Source organism: Cyprinodon tularosa, unplaced genomic scaffold, assembly GCF_016077235.1.
Source record: "Cyprinodon tularosa strain WSP-4 unplaced genomic scaffold, ASM1607723v1 ctg1059, whole genome shotgun sequence".
NCBI lineage: Eukaryota > Metazoa > Chordata > Actinopteri > Cyprinodontiformes > Cyprinodontidae > Cyprinodon > Cyprinodon tularosa.
Genome location: NW_024037848.1, coordinates 62,501 through 82,526, shown reverse-complemented (window position 1 = coordinate 82,526; position 20,026 = coordinate 62,501). Strand labels below are relative to the sequence as shown.

Genomic DNA, 20,026 nt, shown 5'->3' with positions numbered 1-20,026 from the left:
TTCCTGTGTTCTTCTCAAGAACATGCCGTACTTGGTGAGGACACAAGTCCATACTCGCATTCTTGTGAACTGAGAAATGGCCAATATCTCCTGAGTACCCTGGCTGGAAAAAAAGGGCTACCTAAGTGGCTGAGGTCTATTTAACTTCTTTTTTTTTTTCTCACGTAAAATTGATTAAACTACGGAGCCCCTCTGATGACATGGTCAAAAAAAATGTTTAATTGTGGCCACGAAGTAGTATTTCGCGGCCACGCAATAAGTATAACGTGCGCGAAGTAGTATTTCGTGTGCGCGAAGTAGTATTTCGTGGCCACGCAATAAGTTTAACGTGCGCACGAAATACTATTTCGTGGCTACGCAATAAATTTATCGTACGAAATACTTATTAATAATATCAATAAATCCTGTTTTCAGGTTTATGTTAACTGTAATGACTTATCTTGGACAGGCTGCTATGTAAACGGGCCTTTAGTCCTTCGTTTAGCTATGCTGCGGTTGTTTACACTACGCCTTTTCCACCTAAAATGGCGTCTTAGCAACAAATGTCACGTGACTGGCGGAGACCGACTGGGTAAGCAAATCGAGCGCGCCTTAGACCTTAGAGAAGGCGCGCTCGAATTGCTTACCCAGTTGTCCAGGAATGATATTAATATTATTAATAAGTATTTCGCACGAAATACTACTTCGTGGCCACAATTAAAATTTTTTTTTGACCATGTCATCAGAGGGGCTCCGTATTAAACTTTAATATAAAATCATTTTTTGGAAAGACTGTTTTAGTAAAATGTTTTTTTATTTTCTTCTGATGAAGCCATCTTTTTGATGATTTCCATGTATGCTTGAACTTACTACAGTCCATAAAAATAAAATCTGATATGTCTCAGAAGAAATGTAACCCCACAGCATGAGGCCGGCACCACCATGCTTCAGTGTTCTTTTGGTGCGTAATGTTCAGATTTCTTGCCTCAAAAATGTTTTCAGTTCCTGTTGTAAAGTCCTGCAGCCTCCCAGCCTTTATGTGTCCAATTTTGGGTTTTGGAGAAACATAGTTTCTGTAGTTCTAAAATTCTGTGTTTTCACCTGTTATTTCTGTTCGCCAGACAAAAGATTACAATTTTTTTATACTCCTCCGCAAACATTCCTCTTTATGATTCCACTCTTGGTTAACAAATGCTAAGTAGCAAGCAGAAACTTTGACTAGGACAGTGGAGCTTTACTTTAGATCTTTCAGATTTAGCTTTAGGTCAGGTGTGTTCATGAATATTAGGTCTGCAGCTGAATGAAATTCTTAGTTTAAAGGAATCAGAAAGGGTTTTTAGATGTTTATTATTTAGCTTGTACTGTATTTAGCCTTTGTAAACTAATGAATGTCTTTAATATGTGTGAATTTTCTTCTAAAACCACATTTTTTTGTATAAATTCTGTATTTTTTCGATGATTTTTGGTTTTTTGATTCATCTTATGAGCATGTATAACCTGAGGATGTCAAATATGCCAACTCTCTTTCTCAGCAGAAGGTATCTGGCTCTTTTTCTTCGACAATGTTCTCCAGTTTTGGTCGGCTTGAACTAAATCCCCCTTTGGCATCAATCTTAAGGATGAAACTCTGAAATCTTTGCCAGTTTTGAGGCTTTTTAAAAGCTGAAGGAGTCTGGAGTTCAGAATGTCGGTCAACGCTGAAGTTTCCTGTAATATTTGAAGCAACATCTTTTTTTTCAAGGTTAATGTTGCTTTCTGCTTTATATGTGTAAAAATAAATATATGTCTATTTTGTGGAATCCTCGTTCTTTTTTATTATGATCTGATTCAGCACCAGAGGTCAGAAAAGATTTGAAACACAAAGGAGGTCTCACTCTTTCTTCTTCTTCACATGTTTCAGATGTTTTAAGCACTGATCTCTACTTATTCACTGAATTGCTGATTGCCCGTTGCTAGTGCAGCGATTGAAGTGAAGCAACCTGCCGCCATATTGGTACTCCCCAGTTAGACCGGTCCCGATTTAAACAATACCTGCACCACAACATCGAACAACGATGATGTTCTCATTTTCAGGGGGACTTTTAAAGACTTTTAAGATAAACATAAATTCATCACTTTGACACGTTGGCTGTTTCATAGCATCAGTAGATTAATTTAAGTTATTGCACAGTCAGTATGAATCAATGAAGTGTATAAATCATGCGACATGACATATTATACAAACCATCAAAATGAAATTAATGTGTTAATGGAGCATAATAATACTGATGAGCCAAAAGTGCTAAATTGATGATGTACATGTAATATACACGTCTTTAAAACATTATTGTTGTTATAACATATTACATATAATTTTACAGTTTTACATCAGGACTGAATTACAGGTACATGTCTGTTAATGCTTTAGTATTTTCCTATTTGCAAATTTTGCATTAATGATACCATATACTTTGATGCTGTAACGTACGGTGGCCCTGAAGTGCAAACTGCAACTACAAATCTAAAAGCGCAACTACATTAAGGAAATCGCAACTACATAAGGCAAAGCGCAACTGCATTAAGGAAATCGCATCTACGTAAAGCAAAGCGCAACTACATTAAGGAAAACAAAACTACATAAAGCAAAGCGCAACTACATTAAGGAAAACAAAACTACATAAAGCAAAGCGCAACTACATTAAGGAAAACAAAACTACATAAAGCAAAGCGCAACTACATTAAGGAAAACAAAACTACATAAAGCAAAGCGCAACTACATTAAGGAAAACAAAACTACATAAAGCAAAGCGCAACTACATTAAGGAAATAGTTGCGCTTTGCTTTATGTAGTTTTGTTTTTCTTAATGTAGTTGCGCTTTTAGATTTGTAGTTGCAGTTTGCACTTCAGCCTTTTATTCTATCAGCATAACATGCAACATATTTCAGCAAATTAATTTTCAAAGGAGAAATACAACAAACACTACAAAAACGACAGCATCATCCACTTAATAAAGAATTCCTACATTGACATTTCATAGTGAATGACTTTCTATTTCCTCTACTTTCTATTTTCTAATGTTAGAACAAATGTCAGTGGCTAACTCAGTCAATGTCTTAGAGTCAGTCCCAGATAGCCAGACTAATGTTATGCTACATGCTATACTATAGGATCCATTGGAGTATAGATGGATTTATTGGTTAGTTCATCCACTGACTCTAAATTACCTGTGGAACGTCTTCCCACAGCCGGCAAACTGCTTGTTTTTGCAGCCAAATGTTGCACATTTAGGCCTTTTTACTGTGCATCTCCGTGGGAGTGTGGAGTACCAGCATGGCGGACGATAGCTTCCCTTTTTCCGGGCTATCAGCAAACCAGTGAATAGAGATCAGTGGTTTCAAGCTGCAGAATCACGAAACCACAGAAAGCGACGGTGAGGTGAGATAAACTGCTCTGTGTAACCGCAATACTAATTCCGATATTACTTAGTCAGTGAAATTACAGTAATATTTTAAGCTTTTTTTCCACATGATAAAATTATTTATTGTTGCCAATCGACTGTGCAGATATCACCGGACTGTTGAATTGCATATGTTGAAACCGTATTTACAGCTAATATATTAGATATTTGAAGATTTGTGTTTTTTTATGTTTTTTTACAGCAGCAGCTGCTTTCATTTTTTGTTTTGTACCCATAAGCATTATTTATAAATATAGCTTCATCTGTGAGACACAAACTAAATCAAAGCAGCTCAGTCATGGTAATACACATGCTTTACAGCAGGGGGCGCTTTTGGATAATGAGGAATGATGAAAACACAGAGTTAGAGACTCTGAAGGTTATAGAGTCAAATTATGCCTGAACATATGCAACAAAATTAAGTGTAAATTTACAGTTATTATGTTTTAATTTGTTGCCTGGGTTAAGAAAAAACTTTAAATAACTTATAGCCAGTTAAAACTATGCTGCAGGCATTATTATGCATGATTATTTACAGTAAAACTAAAAAACAATAAAGGCAAGGTTTTTTAAGCCTGCCCATGCTGAGAGGTTTAAAGGGCTGATAGAATGACTCTATAGGGCAGGGACCACCAACTTTTTAAGGCTGAGGGCCACTTCAAAGTGTACTGAGTCATAGGAAGGGCTACCAATACCGACCTATGAACTGTAAAGGTCAGAGGTCACCTGAACTTTGTACGTTTTACACAAATTTTTATGGTTTCTTTTAATTTCTAATTTTCTTTTAGACATTTACTTTTTGAAATCTCTATAAATACTTAAATGCCATATATGATTAATATGATGATACAACAACATTTCAAATTTAGCCCACTGCTGATTAGTTCAATTTTCAGAAGTTTCTTGAGGGCACCCCATGTAGTCCTTGGAGGGCCCCTTGGTGCCCGTGGGCACCGCATTGGTGACCCCTATATCTGGTCCTTCAGGTCTCTGAATAGGGTGTGTAACATTGGTTGGACTCAAAATGGCATATTTGTTTTTCTATGAGCCCTAATGCAGCCTGGTTAAAAGCCCTAGAATGAAACTACAGGTTTTCTCCCTTATAGGGTATGCTAGGACGCATCATAGCAACAACCACTCATTCACTGAAGCATCAAATTGTTTTTATGGTAGGGTGACCAGACGTCCTCTTTTTCCCGGACATGTCCTACTTTTTAAACCTAAAAAAAATGTCAAAATTGTCCGGGAATTTGGTCGACTACAGGGCAGCAGAACTGAGCGTCGGGGCTGGGGACGGAGCGACCGAACCTGACCCGGTTATGGTAGCCTGGACAACGACGGCCCCGTGCTTCCCCGTGCCCCAGCATACCATCATCAGGTCGGGTTTTGGTCGCTCTGTCCCCGGGGTTCGAGCCCCAGAGATGCCCAACCTAGCCTCGTGAGACCATCCTGATCTCGCGAGCTTTCAAGGTTTCACTCACAGATCAGTCTGGAGACTCTCCGTTAAACAAAATTTGGAGCCGTTCACCAAACGAACGTCCAATCAGCGTTGGCTTTGAGGCGGGTTGAGGTGTGACGCAACGAGAAGCGCGACCGTTCAGTCTAAAGAACATGGCGGCTTCAGCCAATGAAACTAGCGTTAGCGTGGCTATCGAGCAAGTTTTATGGGAATTACAGAGTATTTCTTCACTGAAAGAAGAGCAAAACACTGCTCTGGAGGCTTTTCTCAGAGGAAAAGAGGTTTTTGCTCTTCTCCCGACTGGTTTCAGCAAGAGTTTGATCTATCAATTGGCTTGTGCCTTTTTTCATATTAGGAATATTGCTGAAATAAGACAAGTTGATTATTGTAATCCTTGTGGAACAACGTCCTTCAAGTTATTAGGCAGACATTTTCTGTGGATGTGATTAAAGCTCTAAAGACCCTGATATTCATCCTATATTGTGTATCTTATATTTATGTACTGTACTTATTTGGTCTTTCTTCTTCTATTGTTCTTACTTATATTGTTAAACTCTAGTTTGTTTTGCTTTTCAATATTTTAGCAACCATCTAGCACATTCTTTCAAAGCAATAAAAACAAGGAATTATTATGAAGTGAAAGTTCAATCTGGAGACTCTTATCAGCCTCACCTGGCTGATAAGAGTCGGTCTCAAATCAAGTTTGAGACCGCACCTCCTTCAAGGCCAATCATCTTTCAAGATCCCCTTCATTTAGCTCCTAGCCTAGCTTCTCTCCCCAAACGCCAGTGAACTTTCACCCCTCTGCCCCATTTTCTCCCTCTCTCTCTCAGACTATTCTCAATCCCACTCACCCTCTGGCTTATTCCACCACAAGGCAAAAAAACTACTCTAAATATTTTCCTAGGTTACTCATCCACGCAAATGTCGACTCACAGCATCAAAGGATTCTGCCAGGGCCCGAGCGCCAAAAAAATTATTTCAATTATTTGAATAAAACTCTTATAATGGCAGCTTTTCTTTGTGTGAGTCTCTCCAGGTTATTATCACCCCTTAGGTTTGGGAGTCTTTCCTCTGCTTAAATAAACATTTGAACAAAAGAAAATCATGTTTTCTGATAAAGTTATCAGAAAATTTAGGAAAAAACAGCTAAATCCAAACACAATTTAAGAAATAAATGTTATTGTTGGTGAAGACTCAAGGAATGTCTGCCTGCTTGAATAGAATCATTATATCTAACAAACAAGATCAAACAAACAAGGAAATCCTAAATCCATAAACAGCTGACAAATATTTGAGGGACACAGTGGTTAGAAAAAGAACATGTTAAAGGTTATATGAGTCCACCATACTCACACCTTCCTCACTTGCTATGCTGGAGTTCCACAGGGATCAATACTCGGACCAATTTTATTCAGCCTTTATGTTAATGATTTACCCAATATCTGTAAAACTGTAAACATCCAATTATATGCTGATGACACTGTACTATATGTCCATGCACAAACTAAAAGTGAAGCTGCTGCTGTTCTCTCCAGCGCTATGGTATCATTGTCTGAATGGCTCCAAGACTCCTGCCTACATCTTAACATTAGAAAAACAGTCTGTATGTTCTTCTCCTGACAGCCAGTAGAGGGTGATGAAACATCTGTGTTAATCAATGGAGAGAGATTGGATGTGGTTCAACACTTTAAATATCTTGGAGAGGTCTTTGATTCCAATTTAAATTTCAAGCAGCATGTAAAGAGAATCTCAAACATAATTAGGTTTAATCTTTCAAACTTTAAACATATAAGACCCTCTCTGACTTCTGAATCAGCAAAAACCTATATGCATGCCATGATATTTAGCCATATAAACTGCTGCCATACCACATGGTCTCACACTTCAAAGGCCATTCTGAAACCCCTACAGTCTCTCTTCAAGACAACTCTGAAAGTTCGTGATAAAAGACCTGTACATTATCATTATTGTAACATTTTAAGTAAGTACAACATTTTAGACTTTGAACGTCATCGGATGCCTTGTTTTTAAAGTTTTAAATGGACTTGCTCCTCCTCCCCTAACAAATTTTATAAGCGAAAAAAACAACATTACGAGAATAAACACTAGAGCTTTAACCAGAGGAGACTGTAATGTTCAGCGGCGTAGGACCAAATATGGCCAAATGGTTGCATCCATCAGAGGAGCATTTATGGAACACACTGCCAGCTCATGTTAGGGGCTGTGGAACCTACATACGTTTTAAATTCTCCTTGAAACATTGGTTGGAACTAACCACACAATTGATCTGTTTCCATGGGCCTGTTAACCTCATTTTATTGTGATTTTTATGTTATTGGCATCTTGTTTGTGTCCACTCTGTTCTCTCCTGTAGCGTCTGGTTTAATGTTCACTGTTTTTACCTGCCTTAGGACAGCGGATGCACATTAGCTGTTGTGCTAATTCTGGCATATTAACATTGATGCTTTTTGCTGCCATGTTGATGAATGTGCATTGTCCTAATTCAAATAATAAAAAAAACAAGCAGGACTTGGATTATCATCTACTTCTATCACATATAATAATGCATAATATTGCCTGCAGCGTTATTTAAATTGATAATAAGTTATTTAAGGTGTTACCTTTGAAACCTTGATTTATTTAGTTGCACATGTTCAGGCATAGATTAACTTTATAAACTTCTCCAGTCGTATCCCAAGTAGCAGATTATGAGAAACTGCTTTAAAGGACTAAATAAAACTTCTTGTTTTTCCCATTTTAGGTCTAAAAGTTACCCACTCTATAGGATCTTATGTCTGGATAAGATCCACCATCAACCATTGATGCATGTTTCCATTCTGGATCGCATTAATAATCCAGACACAGGCAGGATATTAAACTGAGGTCTGCTTCCCTGCAGAGGAATTCAGAATGAGTCCCATTCAGCCTGAAAACACTGCAGCTTTGTTATCTGCTGACAGTAACAGTTTCTGTGGATGTGTTGAACTAACGCTGACTGTACGGCTGCTGGAGGCTCTGCTGTCACAAACACGCACACACTGCAGCTGTTTTATAGCTTTAAATTCACTTTTCTAAAGATCAAAACTCTGCTTTTGCTTTTGCAGATTCAAGTTTTAGAGAAAAGAGACACAAGAACAGATAATTAATTGTAGCCAGCTTTATTTTTAGGATTTAAAGTATTCCTCCAATCTGACGTAATGCTGCAGCTCAGCAGCGTCTTACATCAGTGTGTTCTTGCAGATTCATCTTCAGAAGCTTCATATGGAAGAGGCCTTCCAAATTAGCGTCCAAACAGCCCATAATCTAACCCAGATTAACCCATCCCTCCACAGTTTGGTATCAGGCTGTGCATCAAGTCTAAAAACCCCCCAAAAAATCCTCCCTGTTCAGGTTTTTGGCCCATTAACCATTCAAAGATTGACAGGAAGCAATGGTTTCCTCTCACTGCTGATGTCATTCTGGCATGTTAAACCACCTGTATGCTCCAGTCAGAGCAGAGCACGCCTTGCATTATTCATGCATAGTAACACGTCTGAGTTCATGTTGAAAACAGACCGACATCTTTCATGCTACATGAGTTCTGCAGGATATGAGACTCTGATGTCCTAAATTATGCAGGAGGATTTCCCTCACAGCTGCAGTCTCCTCTCCTCCGGCTACCTGTGGCTCTGGAGCCACATGTGTCTTAAAATTTCGAGTGAATCTAATAAATGATTTTTGAATGTATGGATCTATAGATCAGCAGTTCCTCTGTTTGATTTCATGCTTTTTCTTCATAGTTTCCACTGCAGGAAAACATTAATGTCAAAAAGAAAAAGGTTATTTTAGTTTAAATTTCTCACATTCTTATAAATGGATTCATATAAAGAATCCATTACCTTTGTTATGCTAATGATAAGTGTTTTTGTTCAAGTATAAACTTAATTCAATCACTTTTAATTCATTGTTAAATCAGACTAAAGAAATTAATTCCTTCATTACAGGCAATTTAAAGAGATTTTAAGACAAAGATGCAGGAATGAAGGTTCTTGTTTCATCTTTGCTGAGAACAGATTTCATGGAAAACAGTATAATGCGCATATAGTTACATTTCTACAAATAATATTATAGAAGAGTTCATTAAAGTAATTTAATAGAAAAAAAGAAACCTTTTTTATCTTTATACCCAGAGTGATATAATTCAAACGTTTTTTCTGTTTATTTTTTAAAAACCAGCAAATAAAAAAGGATTTTAAAATGATGCATTTTAAGCTATGGCCTAAACACCCACGAGGAAGACTGATGACGTCACAGATGTCATGGAGACGGGCGATGCGAGGAGTCCAAGCTACAAAAGGTCGTTGATGAAGAAGCTAGTTGATCACAGAGCGCTGCAGCCAAGAATGTTTATAAAAAGTTGAGTGGAAGGAAAAAGTGCGGGAGAGAAAATGCTCAAAGGTCCAAAGTGGAAATAGAATCAGTGTTTTAAGAGCATCTAGATCCGAGGTACAGCAGCTGCATACAGAGGTGTCTAGTAAGTCATTTAAAAAAATACTTTGTTGCCTTACTTAAGTCAATTTTTTATGGAAGAGGATTAGGGCCACTGAAAAAAAAAAAAGTTAATTGATTTTTTAATTTTATTTCAGAATTTCTCAGAATTCTGACTTTAATCTCAGAATTTGAACTTTTTTCTCTGAATTTTGACTTTAATCTCAGAATTCTGATTTAATCTCAGAATTTGAACTTTAATCTCAGAATTCTGACTTAAATCTCAGAATTCTGACTTTAATCTCAGAATTTGAACTTTTTTCTCAGAATTCTGACTTTAATCTCAGAATTCTGACTTTAATCTCAGAATTCTGACTTTAATCTCAGAATTCTGATTTAATCTCAGAATTTGAACTTTTTTCTCAGAATTCTGACTTAAATCTCAGAATTTGAACTTTTTTCTCTGAATTTTGACTTTAATCTCAGAATTCTGATTTAATCTCAGAATTTGAACTTTAATCTCAGAATTCTGACTTAAATCTCAGAATTCTGACTTTAATCTCAGAATTTGAACTTTTTTCTCAGAATTCTGACTTTAATCTCAGAATTCTGACTTTAATCTCAGAATTCTGACTTTAATCTCAGAATTCTGATTTAATCTCAGAATTTGAACTTTTTTCTCAGAATTCTGACTTTAATCTCAGAATTCTGATTTAAAGGAATAGTACACCCAAAACATGATTAGCCTTCATTTTCTACTCACCTCCATGCTGAACAACACTCTGGAGTACTTTTTTGATATCTCAAATGCATCTGGAGATCTGGGAGGCTTCTTGCTGTCTGCTGACATTCAAATAATGGAGGTCTATGGCGCCCGAGACAGAAAGGTCCACAAAAGTCCACAAAAACTTGTCAATATTCCTCCATACTGCTCGTCCAATGTAATCCAAGTGTCCTGAGTGGGTAGCATCCAGAATTTACTCGAAACGAAGTCATTTAGAACGTTTTAGAGCCTAAACAGTAGTGTATAGGATTTCCTAATAGCGCCCCCATGCGCGCTCACGATTCTACGGAAGCCGGCAGACCAAACCAGCGCATTCAGCTCGGCAAAGAACTCATGCTCTTCCTCAACACTGAAGTCCTCAGATATTTTTCTTTCGTTGTTTCTTTCTTTGCACAGGTAAACAGCACATTTCTTCTTCTACGCTTGCATTATCGGCAGAGCAGACGCTGAATGCGCACTTCCTTCCGGTTTGGTCTGCCGGCTTCCGTAGAATCGTGAGCGCGCATGGGGGCGCTATTAGGAAATCCTATACACTACTGTTTATGCTCTAAAAACATTCTAAATTACTTCGTTTCGAGTAAATTCTGGATGCTACCCACTCAGGACACTTGGATTACATTGGACGAGCAGTATGGAGGAATATTGACACGTTTTTGTGGACTTTTATGGACCTTTCTGTCTCGGGCGCCATGGACCTCCATTATTTGAATGTCAGCAGACAGCAAGAAGCCTCCCAGATCTCCAGATGCATTTGAGATATCAAAAAAGTACTCCAGAGTGTTGTTCAGCATGGAGGTGAGTAGAAAATGAAGGCTAATCATGTTTTGGGTGTACTATTCCTTTAATCTCAGAATTTGAACTTTTTTCTCAGAATTCTGACTTTAATCTCAGAATTCTGACTTTAATCTCAGAATTCTGACTTTAATCTCAGAATTTGAACTTTTTTCTCAGAATTCTGACTTTAATCTCAGAATTCTGACTTTAATCTCAGAATTCTGATTTAATCTCAGAATTTGAACTTTTTTCTCAGAATTCTGACTTAAATCTCAGAATTTTAACTTTAATCTCAGAATTCTGACTTTAATCTCAGAATTCTGATTTAATCTCAGAATTTGAACTTTTTTCTCAGAATTCTGACTTTAATCTCAGAATTCTGACTTTTTTTTCTCAGAATTCTGACTTTAATCTCAGAATTCTGACTTTAATCTCAGAATTCTGATTTAATCTCAGAATTTGAACTTTTTTCTCAGAATTCTGACTTTAATCTCAGAATTCTGACTTTAATCTCAGAATTCTGACTTTAATCTCAGAATTCTGATTTAATCTCAGAATTTGAACTTTTTTCTCAGAATTCTGACTTTAATCTCAGAATTCTGACTTTAATCTCAGAATTCTGATTTAATCTCAGAATTTGAACTTTTTTCTCAGAATTCTGACTTTAATCTCAGAATTCTGACTTTTTTTTTCTCAGAATTCTGACTTTAATCTCAGAATTCTGACTTTAATCTCAGAATTCTGACTTTAATCTCAGAATTTGAACTTTTTTCTCAGAATTCTGACTTTTTTCTCAGAATTTGAACTTTTTTCTCAGAATTCTGACTTTTTTCTCAGAATTCTGACTTTAATCTCAGAATTCTGACTTTAATCTCAGAATTCTGATTTAATCTCAGAATTTGAACTTTTTTCTCAGAATTCTGACTTTAATCTCAGAATTCTGACTTTAATCTCAGAATTCTGATTTAATCTCAGAATTTGAACTTTTTTCTCAGAATTCTGACTTAAATCTCAGAATTTTAACTTTAATCTCAGAATTCTGACTTTAATCTCAGAATTCTGATTTAATCTCAGAATTTGAACTTTTTTCTCAGAATTCTGACTTTAATCTCAGAATTCTGACTTTAATCTCAGAATTCTGACTTTTTTTCTCAGAATTCTGACTTTTTTTCTCAGAATTCTGACTTTAATCTCAGAATTCTGACTTTAATCTCAGAATTTGAACTTTTTTCTCAGAATTCTGACTTTAATCTCAGAATTCTGACTTTAATCTCAGAATTCTGATTTAATCTCAGAATTTGAACTTTTTTCTCAGAATTCTGACTTAAATCTCAGAATTTTAACTTTAATCTCAGAATTCTGACTTTAATCTCAGAATTCTGATTTAATCTCAGAATTTGAACTTTTTTCTCAGAATTCTGACTTTAATCTCAGAATTCTGACTTTTTTTTCTCAGAATTCTGACTTTTTTTCTCAGAATTCTGACTTTAATCTCAGAATTCTGACTTTAATCTCAGAATTTGAACTTTTTTCTCAGAATTCTGACTTTAATCTCAGAATTCTGACTTTAATCTCAGAATTCTGATTTAATCTCAGAATTTGAACTTTTTTCTCAGAATTCTGACTTAAATCTCAGAATTTTAACTTTAATCTCAGAATTCTGACTTTAATCTCAGAATTCTGATTTAATCTCAGAATTTGAACTTTTTTCTCAGAATTCTGACTTTAATCTCAGAATTCTGACTTTTTTTTCTCAGAATTCTGACTTTTTTTCTCAGAATTCTGACTTTAATCTCAGAATTCTGACTTTAATCTCAGAATTCTGACTTTAATCTCAGAATTTTGACTTTAATCTCAGAATACTGACTTTTTTCTCAGAATTCTGACAGCTAGCAAACATGTTAGCATCAAGCCATAGCCATGTCTGTTTTAGAGACTAGCTCTCTTGTTCTAATGACCTTCTGCTCCTCCATTAATGAGGGGACCCCTCTGGCACGTAAAAAATTTCTGATAAAAAAAGTCAGAATTCTGACTTTTTCCCCATATTAAACTGAAAGAAAATTTAAAAATCAGTTAACTTTTATTTATTTTTTTCAGTGGCCCTAATCCTCTTCCCTAAAATTTTAGCTATACTTTACTGGAGTCATTATATTTTAGAAAACTTTTAACTTCTACTCATTTAATTTTTTTGCAATGAGCTCTACTTTCTTCTCCTTACATTTAAAAAAAAGACTGGTTAGTTTTGTTTCATTTAAGCTTATTTTTATTACCGCCTGTTGGTATTTAAAGAAAAAAATAAACAAACATTAAAATAATTAGCTTCATCCAGACAAATACTTTTTGTGTGTTTGGAGTCGGTGCTGCCCCAACTTGTTGCTACCTAAAAAAAAAGATGATGCAAAATTAAATCTGACTTTGTTACCATTAGTTATAAAACAAAGAACATAAAATCTAAACAAATTATCATCCAGAATTGTAGAGCAGTTGTTTTCCTGCATTACTTTTACTTTTATACTTTAAGTAGTTTTAAAAAGGGTACTTTTATACTTTTACTGGAGTAAAAAGCTGAAGTTTATCCTCTTCTATAAAAGTGTTTTCAAGTGTTTTCAGTAGGATTTATACTTAAGTTCTACTGGAGTAATAAACATGAATACTTTGACACCTCAAATTGCATTTTATTAGAAAGGTAAGTGGAAGGAAAAAATGTGATATAAAAATTAGTTTTTGAGGACATTTATTCATATAACTAGGTTCTTGCTCACATAAAATTACTGGTATTGGCTTTAACTACAGCTGGGCTACAACATGACCTGACCTGAACCTTTAGGATACTTAAGAACATCAGCATGGTATGGGTGAACAAGTGAACATGCATCAGGGGTGATCACAGCTTTCAAAGGATTGGGAAGTAGCACCAATTTTTGGGTTTCTGAAAAAAGAAAATATTTCAAACTAAAGAAAAAAAAACGGTGCAACACTTTTTCCTTCCACTCAACTTTACATTAAACTATTTGAATCCAGTGTTATTTACACCTTTTTTTCAGTGGCTTATTGCAGGACTTCCCTGTTGTGGAGGGTAGCTGGGATTCGAACCAGCAACTTCTCAGCTTTGAACCTGCAGCGTCTTATCACTTGTCCAGACTGAGGACAAACGGGACCAGAGTTCCTCGGGCCTCGGCAGGAGAAGGCAGCACCTCCTGCAGGAAGCCCCCCCGCTCCTCCCGCACTTCAAACTGCAGCGCGTGGCTGCGGCTCACGCAGTAGATGCGGTCCTCCAGCACCGCGCAGCGAAACGGCTGCGGGTTCTCCAGCGGGAAGAGCGCGCCGCCGAGCCACACCTTGACCAGCGTGTTGTACCTGTACACGCTCACGGCCGCGCGCTCCCGCTCCACGTCGAAGCGGTAGATGAGGCTGCGGCGCGCCACCATGTCCGTGGAGCGCCGCCGGCTCTCGTTGAACGGACACTCCTCCCACTCGTCGCGGCGGCTGTCGTAACGCAGCAGGCGGTAGAAGAGCGAGCCGCCGGACACGAACAGCGCGCCGCCGCACGCAACGGCCTCGTGCGCGACCGCAAAGGAACCTTTAGGCAGCGGAGCCACGTGAGCCCACCTGTCCGCGCGCGGGTCGTACCGCTCCACGGTGAACAGACACTCCCCCCCGATGGCGTACAGGTGTCCGTCCATGGAGACCAGCCGCAGCTGGCAGCGGGGCTGCGTCAGCGGGCGGACCGGGCTCCACTGGCCGGTCCGCGGGTTGAAGCAGAACACCCGGTCCGACGCCTTGGAGCGGCCGTCCGTCCGCGTCCTCACCCCGCCCGCCACGAACAGGTAGTTGTAGAGGGTGCACATCCCGGAGCCTTTAGCCGGGACCTCCTCTGGCAGGGCGGTCAGAACCTCCCACCGCTGGGTGTCCGGGTCCAGGCAGAACACCCGCCGCTGGGTGGGGTCCTCCAGCTGCGGGCTGTGCGGGCGGCCGCCCCCGCGTTCCAGCACCTCGCAGAACTCTGCCACCGCCAGCACCTTCCTCCCCTCCATCCTGCGAGCCAGGATGAGCTCCCTCTCCGCCGCGGTGAGCCGGCCGAACACTGCGGGGTTCCGCAGAACCTGCAGGTAGTGGTCGCTCATGAAGCCCAGCAGCCGCTCCCTGTCGCGCTCCGAGCCGCAGCGCTTCGCCTCCTCCAGCAGCTCGTAGCAGTTTTCTGCGGTGATCTGTGGCGGTGCGTCCGCGGCGTCTGAGAGGCGATCTGGGCGGTGATGCGCGGCGCAGATGTCTGGATCCTCTTCCATTACTGGCTCGGTTCGGCTCATGGTCCAATTATATAAAATCAGTCATTAGCAGAGTGGTCGCCCTGCCTGCTTTCCTTTCATTGATTCACTCTGTTGCTTCAAGTTTTCTCTCTCCAGCCCAGATCATCTCCTCCTGTTCCTCCATCCTCCAGCGGGGCGCGGTGGCCGCTGCGGCCGGGCTTTCCCTCCTGCTGTCTGGCTGCGGCTCACTGACCGCTGGACGCTTCCTTCCTCCTTCTCTCCCTCCTCCTCAGTCGAGGCTCCAGACTGGACCCAGTGTCTACGCCCTGCAGGCGGAGCAGAACCCCAGCTGTTCGGTCGAACAAAGGCTCTGCAGAACCTCCCAGAAAACTGATTTTAGGTTTCACACAAAGCAGAAGAAAGTTCACTCTGAAGACGCGTATAGCCTTTCATTTTCTGGTTATATAAAACATAGAAAGATGTTGGACGTCAAATTATAAAAGGAAATAAAATAAAATAATCTGTTAATGTTTTTCTTTGTATCTTACTTGGCCTGTTTTGGGAAAACTACACTATATTGCCAAAAGTATTTGCTCACCCATCCAAATTATTGGAATCAGGTGTTCCAATCACTTCCATGGCCACAGGTGTATAAATTCAAGCACCTAGGCATGCAGACTGTTTTTACAAACATTTGTGAAAGAATGGGTCGCTCTCAGGAGCTCAGTGAATTCCAGCGTGGAACTGTGATAGGATGCCACCTGTGCAACAAATCCAGTCGTGAAATTTCCTCGCTCCTAAATATTCCACGGTCAACTGTCAGCTGTATTATAAGAAAATGGAAGTGTTTGGGAACGACAGCAACTCAGCCACGAAGTGGTAGGCCACGTAAACTGACGGAGCGGGGTCAGCGGATGCTGACGCGCATAGTGCGAAGAGGTCGCCAACTTTCTGCAGAGTCAATCACTACAGACCTCCAAACTTCATGTGGCCTTCAGATTAGCTCAAGAACAGTGCGCAGAGAGCTTCATGGAATGGGTTTCCATGGTCGAGCAGCTGCATCCAAGCCATACATCACCAAGTGCAATGCAAAGCGTCGGATGCGGTGGTGTAAAGCACGCCGCCACTGGACTCTAGAGCAGTGGAGACGCGTTCTCTGGAGTGACGAATCGCGCTTCTCCATCTGGCAATCTGATGGACGGGTCTGGGTTTGGCGGTTGCCAGGAGAACGGTACTTGTCTGACTGCATTGTGCCAAGTGTAAAGTTTGGTGGAGGGGGGATTATGGTGTGAGGTTGTTTTTCAGGAGCTGGGCTTGGCCCCTTAGTTCCAGTGAAAGGAACTCTGAATGCTTCAGCATACCAAGACATTTTGGACAATTCCATGCTCCCAACTTTGTGGGAACAGTTTGGAGCTGGCCCCTTCCTCTTCCAACATGACTGTGCACCAGTGCACAAAGCAAGGTCCATAAAGACATGGATGACAGAGTCTGGTGTGGATGAACTTGACTGGCCTGCACAGAGTCCTGACCTCAACCCGATAGAACACCTTTGGGATGAATTAGAGCGGAGACTGAGAGCCAGGCCTTCTCGTCCAACATCAGTGTGCGACCTCACAAATGCGCTTCTGGAAGAATGGTCAAAAATTCCCATAAACACACTCCTAAACCTTGTGGACAGCCTTCCCAGAAGAGTTGAAGCTGTTCTAGCTGCAAAGGGTGGACCGACGTCATATTGAACCCTATGGATTAGGAACGGGATGTCACTTAAGCTCATATGTGAGTCAAGGCAGGTGAGCAAATACTTTTGGCAATATAGTGTATCTTCAGGTTGACCCCCATAATAACTGAGAATGGATGCTGTCCTTGGTGCTGATCCTCTCGAATCAGACTCTCTGAGCTGATAGTCAACAAATGGTAGAATCTTAACAGGCCCTATCTACCTTAAGCCCAAACGGCCTCTGGATTAGTAATCCAGACCCCAAAATTTATCTACTTACCATTTAAATTAACTAATTGCCTATTTTTTTCTTATTACAGATTTTCTGGGACTAATTCTAAACACTTAAAAAAAACAGAACATCATTCCGATAAATAACCCCTAATTTGATGCCAGGCTCCTTTAAAACAAGTTGAGTCAGACTGAGAAAGATATTCTGGTAGATTCTCCACCCAGCAGATTCATTATTTCCTCCAGAACTCATCGCATTTGTGCTTCTCCTTAAACAATCCGCTCAGTCTAATCAAAGCTAATGCGTTTTTTTTTGTTCTGTAAATCAATAAAGTGACGTTCCTGGTGCAAAATGTCAGTGAATTTAAGAGCAAACAGCTCCACCTGCTGGATGAATGTCAGAATCACAGTTCTGCTGCTTTACCAAACGCATTTAACACCAGATGTGTTTGTAGTCTATGTATGTCTTACATTAGTTACACAAGGATTGTATTTGCAATAGTTTAGTTACACTGATGATTGGTGTCATCATATAGTGTACTGGTGGAGATTCTCAGTCATCCAGGTTATAGTCATTCCAAAAAAAGGGGGGTGGACTCAGATTTTAGCTTTCAAAAACCTACAATTTAGCAATAGAGTTGATCCCTTCCAACTATCATTGCCACCCCCATCCCCATACAGAGGACCAGAAAATCTAGCCTCTTCATCCAGGCCAACAATTCCCTCTAACGACCCCCCTTTATGAGACTTAGACAGATATGGGGCATTGCAGGTTAACAAAGAATCCAAATGACCCATAACTCCAAAGGGGTGGACCCGTTCCACCATTTCAATTTGCATGTTTTCTAAACTAAAACAAGGCTTTGTTTTCATCCAATCTATAAAGCCTGGAACTCAACACTATTTCTGACATTTTGAATTTAAAGATCTTTATTTTTATTTATTATTATTATTATTTTTTTTTTTTACATTTTTGGAATATTGTAATATATTGTTCTTGTGTATACCCAAATCATATAAAATTTCATTTATTATCAATTTACTAAGAACATTATATATAGAAGAATATTATATAAGTTTGAACCAAAATAAATCCAAACTTTTTATTAAATCCCTATCATCTATCTATCTATCTATCTATCTATCTATCTATCTATCTATCTATCTATCTATCTATCTATCTATCTATCTATCTATCTATCTATCTATCTATCTATCTATCTATCTATCTATCTATCTATCTATCTATCTATCTATCCATCCATCATCCATCCATCCATCATTCATCCATCCATCCATCCATCCATCCATCCATCCATCATTCATCCATCCATCCATCCATCCATCCGTCATTCATCCATCCATCCATCCATCCATCCATCATTCATCCATCCATCCATCCATCCATCCATCCGTCATTCATCCATCCATCCATCCATCCGTCATCCATCCATCCATCCATCCATCCATCATTCATCCATCCATCCATCCATCCATCCATCCATCCATCCATCCATCATTCATCCATCCATCCATCCATCCGTCATTCATCCATCCATCCATCCATCCGTCATCCATCCATCCATCCATCCATCCATCATTCATCCATCCATCCATCCATCCATCCATCATTCATCCATCCATCCATCCATCCATCCATCATTCATCCATCCATCCATCCATCCGTCATTCATCCATCCATCCATCCATCCGTCATCCATCCATCCATCCATCCATCCATCATTCATCCATCCATCCATCCATCCATCCATCATTCATCCATCCATCCATCCATCCATCCATCATTCATCCATCCATCCATCCATCCATCCATCCATCCATCATTCATCCATCCATCCATCCATCCATCCATCATTCATCCATCCATCCATCCATCCGTCATTCATCCATCCATCCATCCATCCATCCATCCATCCATCATTCATCCATCCATCCATCCATCCATCCATCATTCATCCATCCATCCATCCATCCGTCATTCATCCATCCATCCATCCATCCGTCATCCATCCATCCATTCCTCCATCCATTCACTCATCCATCCATCCATCCATCCATCCATCCATCCATCCATGCATCCATTCCTCCATCCATCCATCCATCCATCCATCCATCCATCCATTCATCCATGCATCCATTCCTCCATCCATTCACTCATCCATCCATCCATCATCCAACCAACTATCCATGAAACCACTTATCCATCCATCTATCCACCATCCATCCATCCATCCACCATCCATGCATCCACCCATCCATCCATCATTCATCCGTCCATCCATCCATCCATCCATGCATCCATCCCTCCACCCATTCACTCATCCATTCATCCATCCAACCAACCACTTATCCATCCATCCATCCATCCATCATTCATCCATCCATCCATCCATCCACCATCCATGCATCCATTCATCCACCCATTCACTCATCCATTCATCCATCCAATCAACTATCCATCGAACCACTTATCCATCCATCCACCCATCCATCCATCCACCCAACGATTCATCCATCCATCCATCCATCCATCCATCCATCCATCCATCCATCCATCCATCCATCCATCATTCATCCATCCATCCATCCATCATTCATCCATCCATCCATCCATCCATCCATCCATCCATCCATCCATCATCCATCCATCCATCCATCATTCATCCATCCATCCATCCATCCATCATTCATCCATCCATCCATCCATCATCCATCCATCATCCATCCATCCATCATCCATCCATCCATCCATCCATCCATCATTCATCCATCCATCCATCCATCCATCATTCATCCATCCATCCATCCATCCATCCATCATTCATCCATCCATCCATCCATCCATCCATCATCCATCCATCCATCCATCCATCATTCATCCATCCATCCATCCATCAATCATCCATC

The 20,026-nt window shown here is 39.9% G+C and overlaps 1 protein-coding gene across 1 annotated transcript; it reads right to left on the bottom strand.

Annotated features, from left to right (window-relative positions):
- Positions 1–13,562: 13,562 nt before the first annotated feature.
- Positions 13,563–15,590, bottom strand: LOC119784112 (kelch repeat and BTB domain-containing protein 11-like). The gene has a single exon (XM_038286015.1). It carries the CDS (start codon positions 15,208–15,210, stop codon positions 14,032–14,034), a length of 1,179 nt encoding a protein of 392 aa, XP_038141943.1. The 5' UTR covers positions 15,211–15,590; the 3' UTR covers positions 13,563–14,031.
- Positions 15,591–20,026: the final 4,436 nt, after the last annotated feature.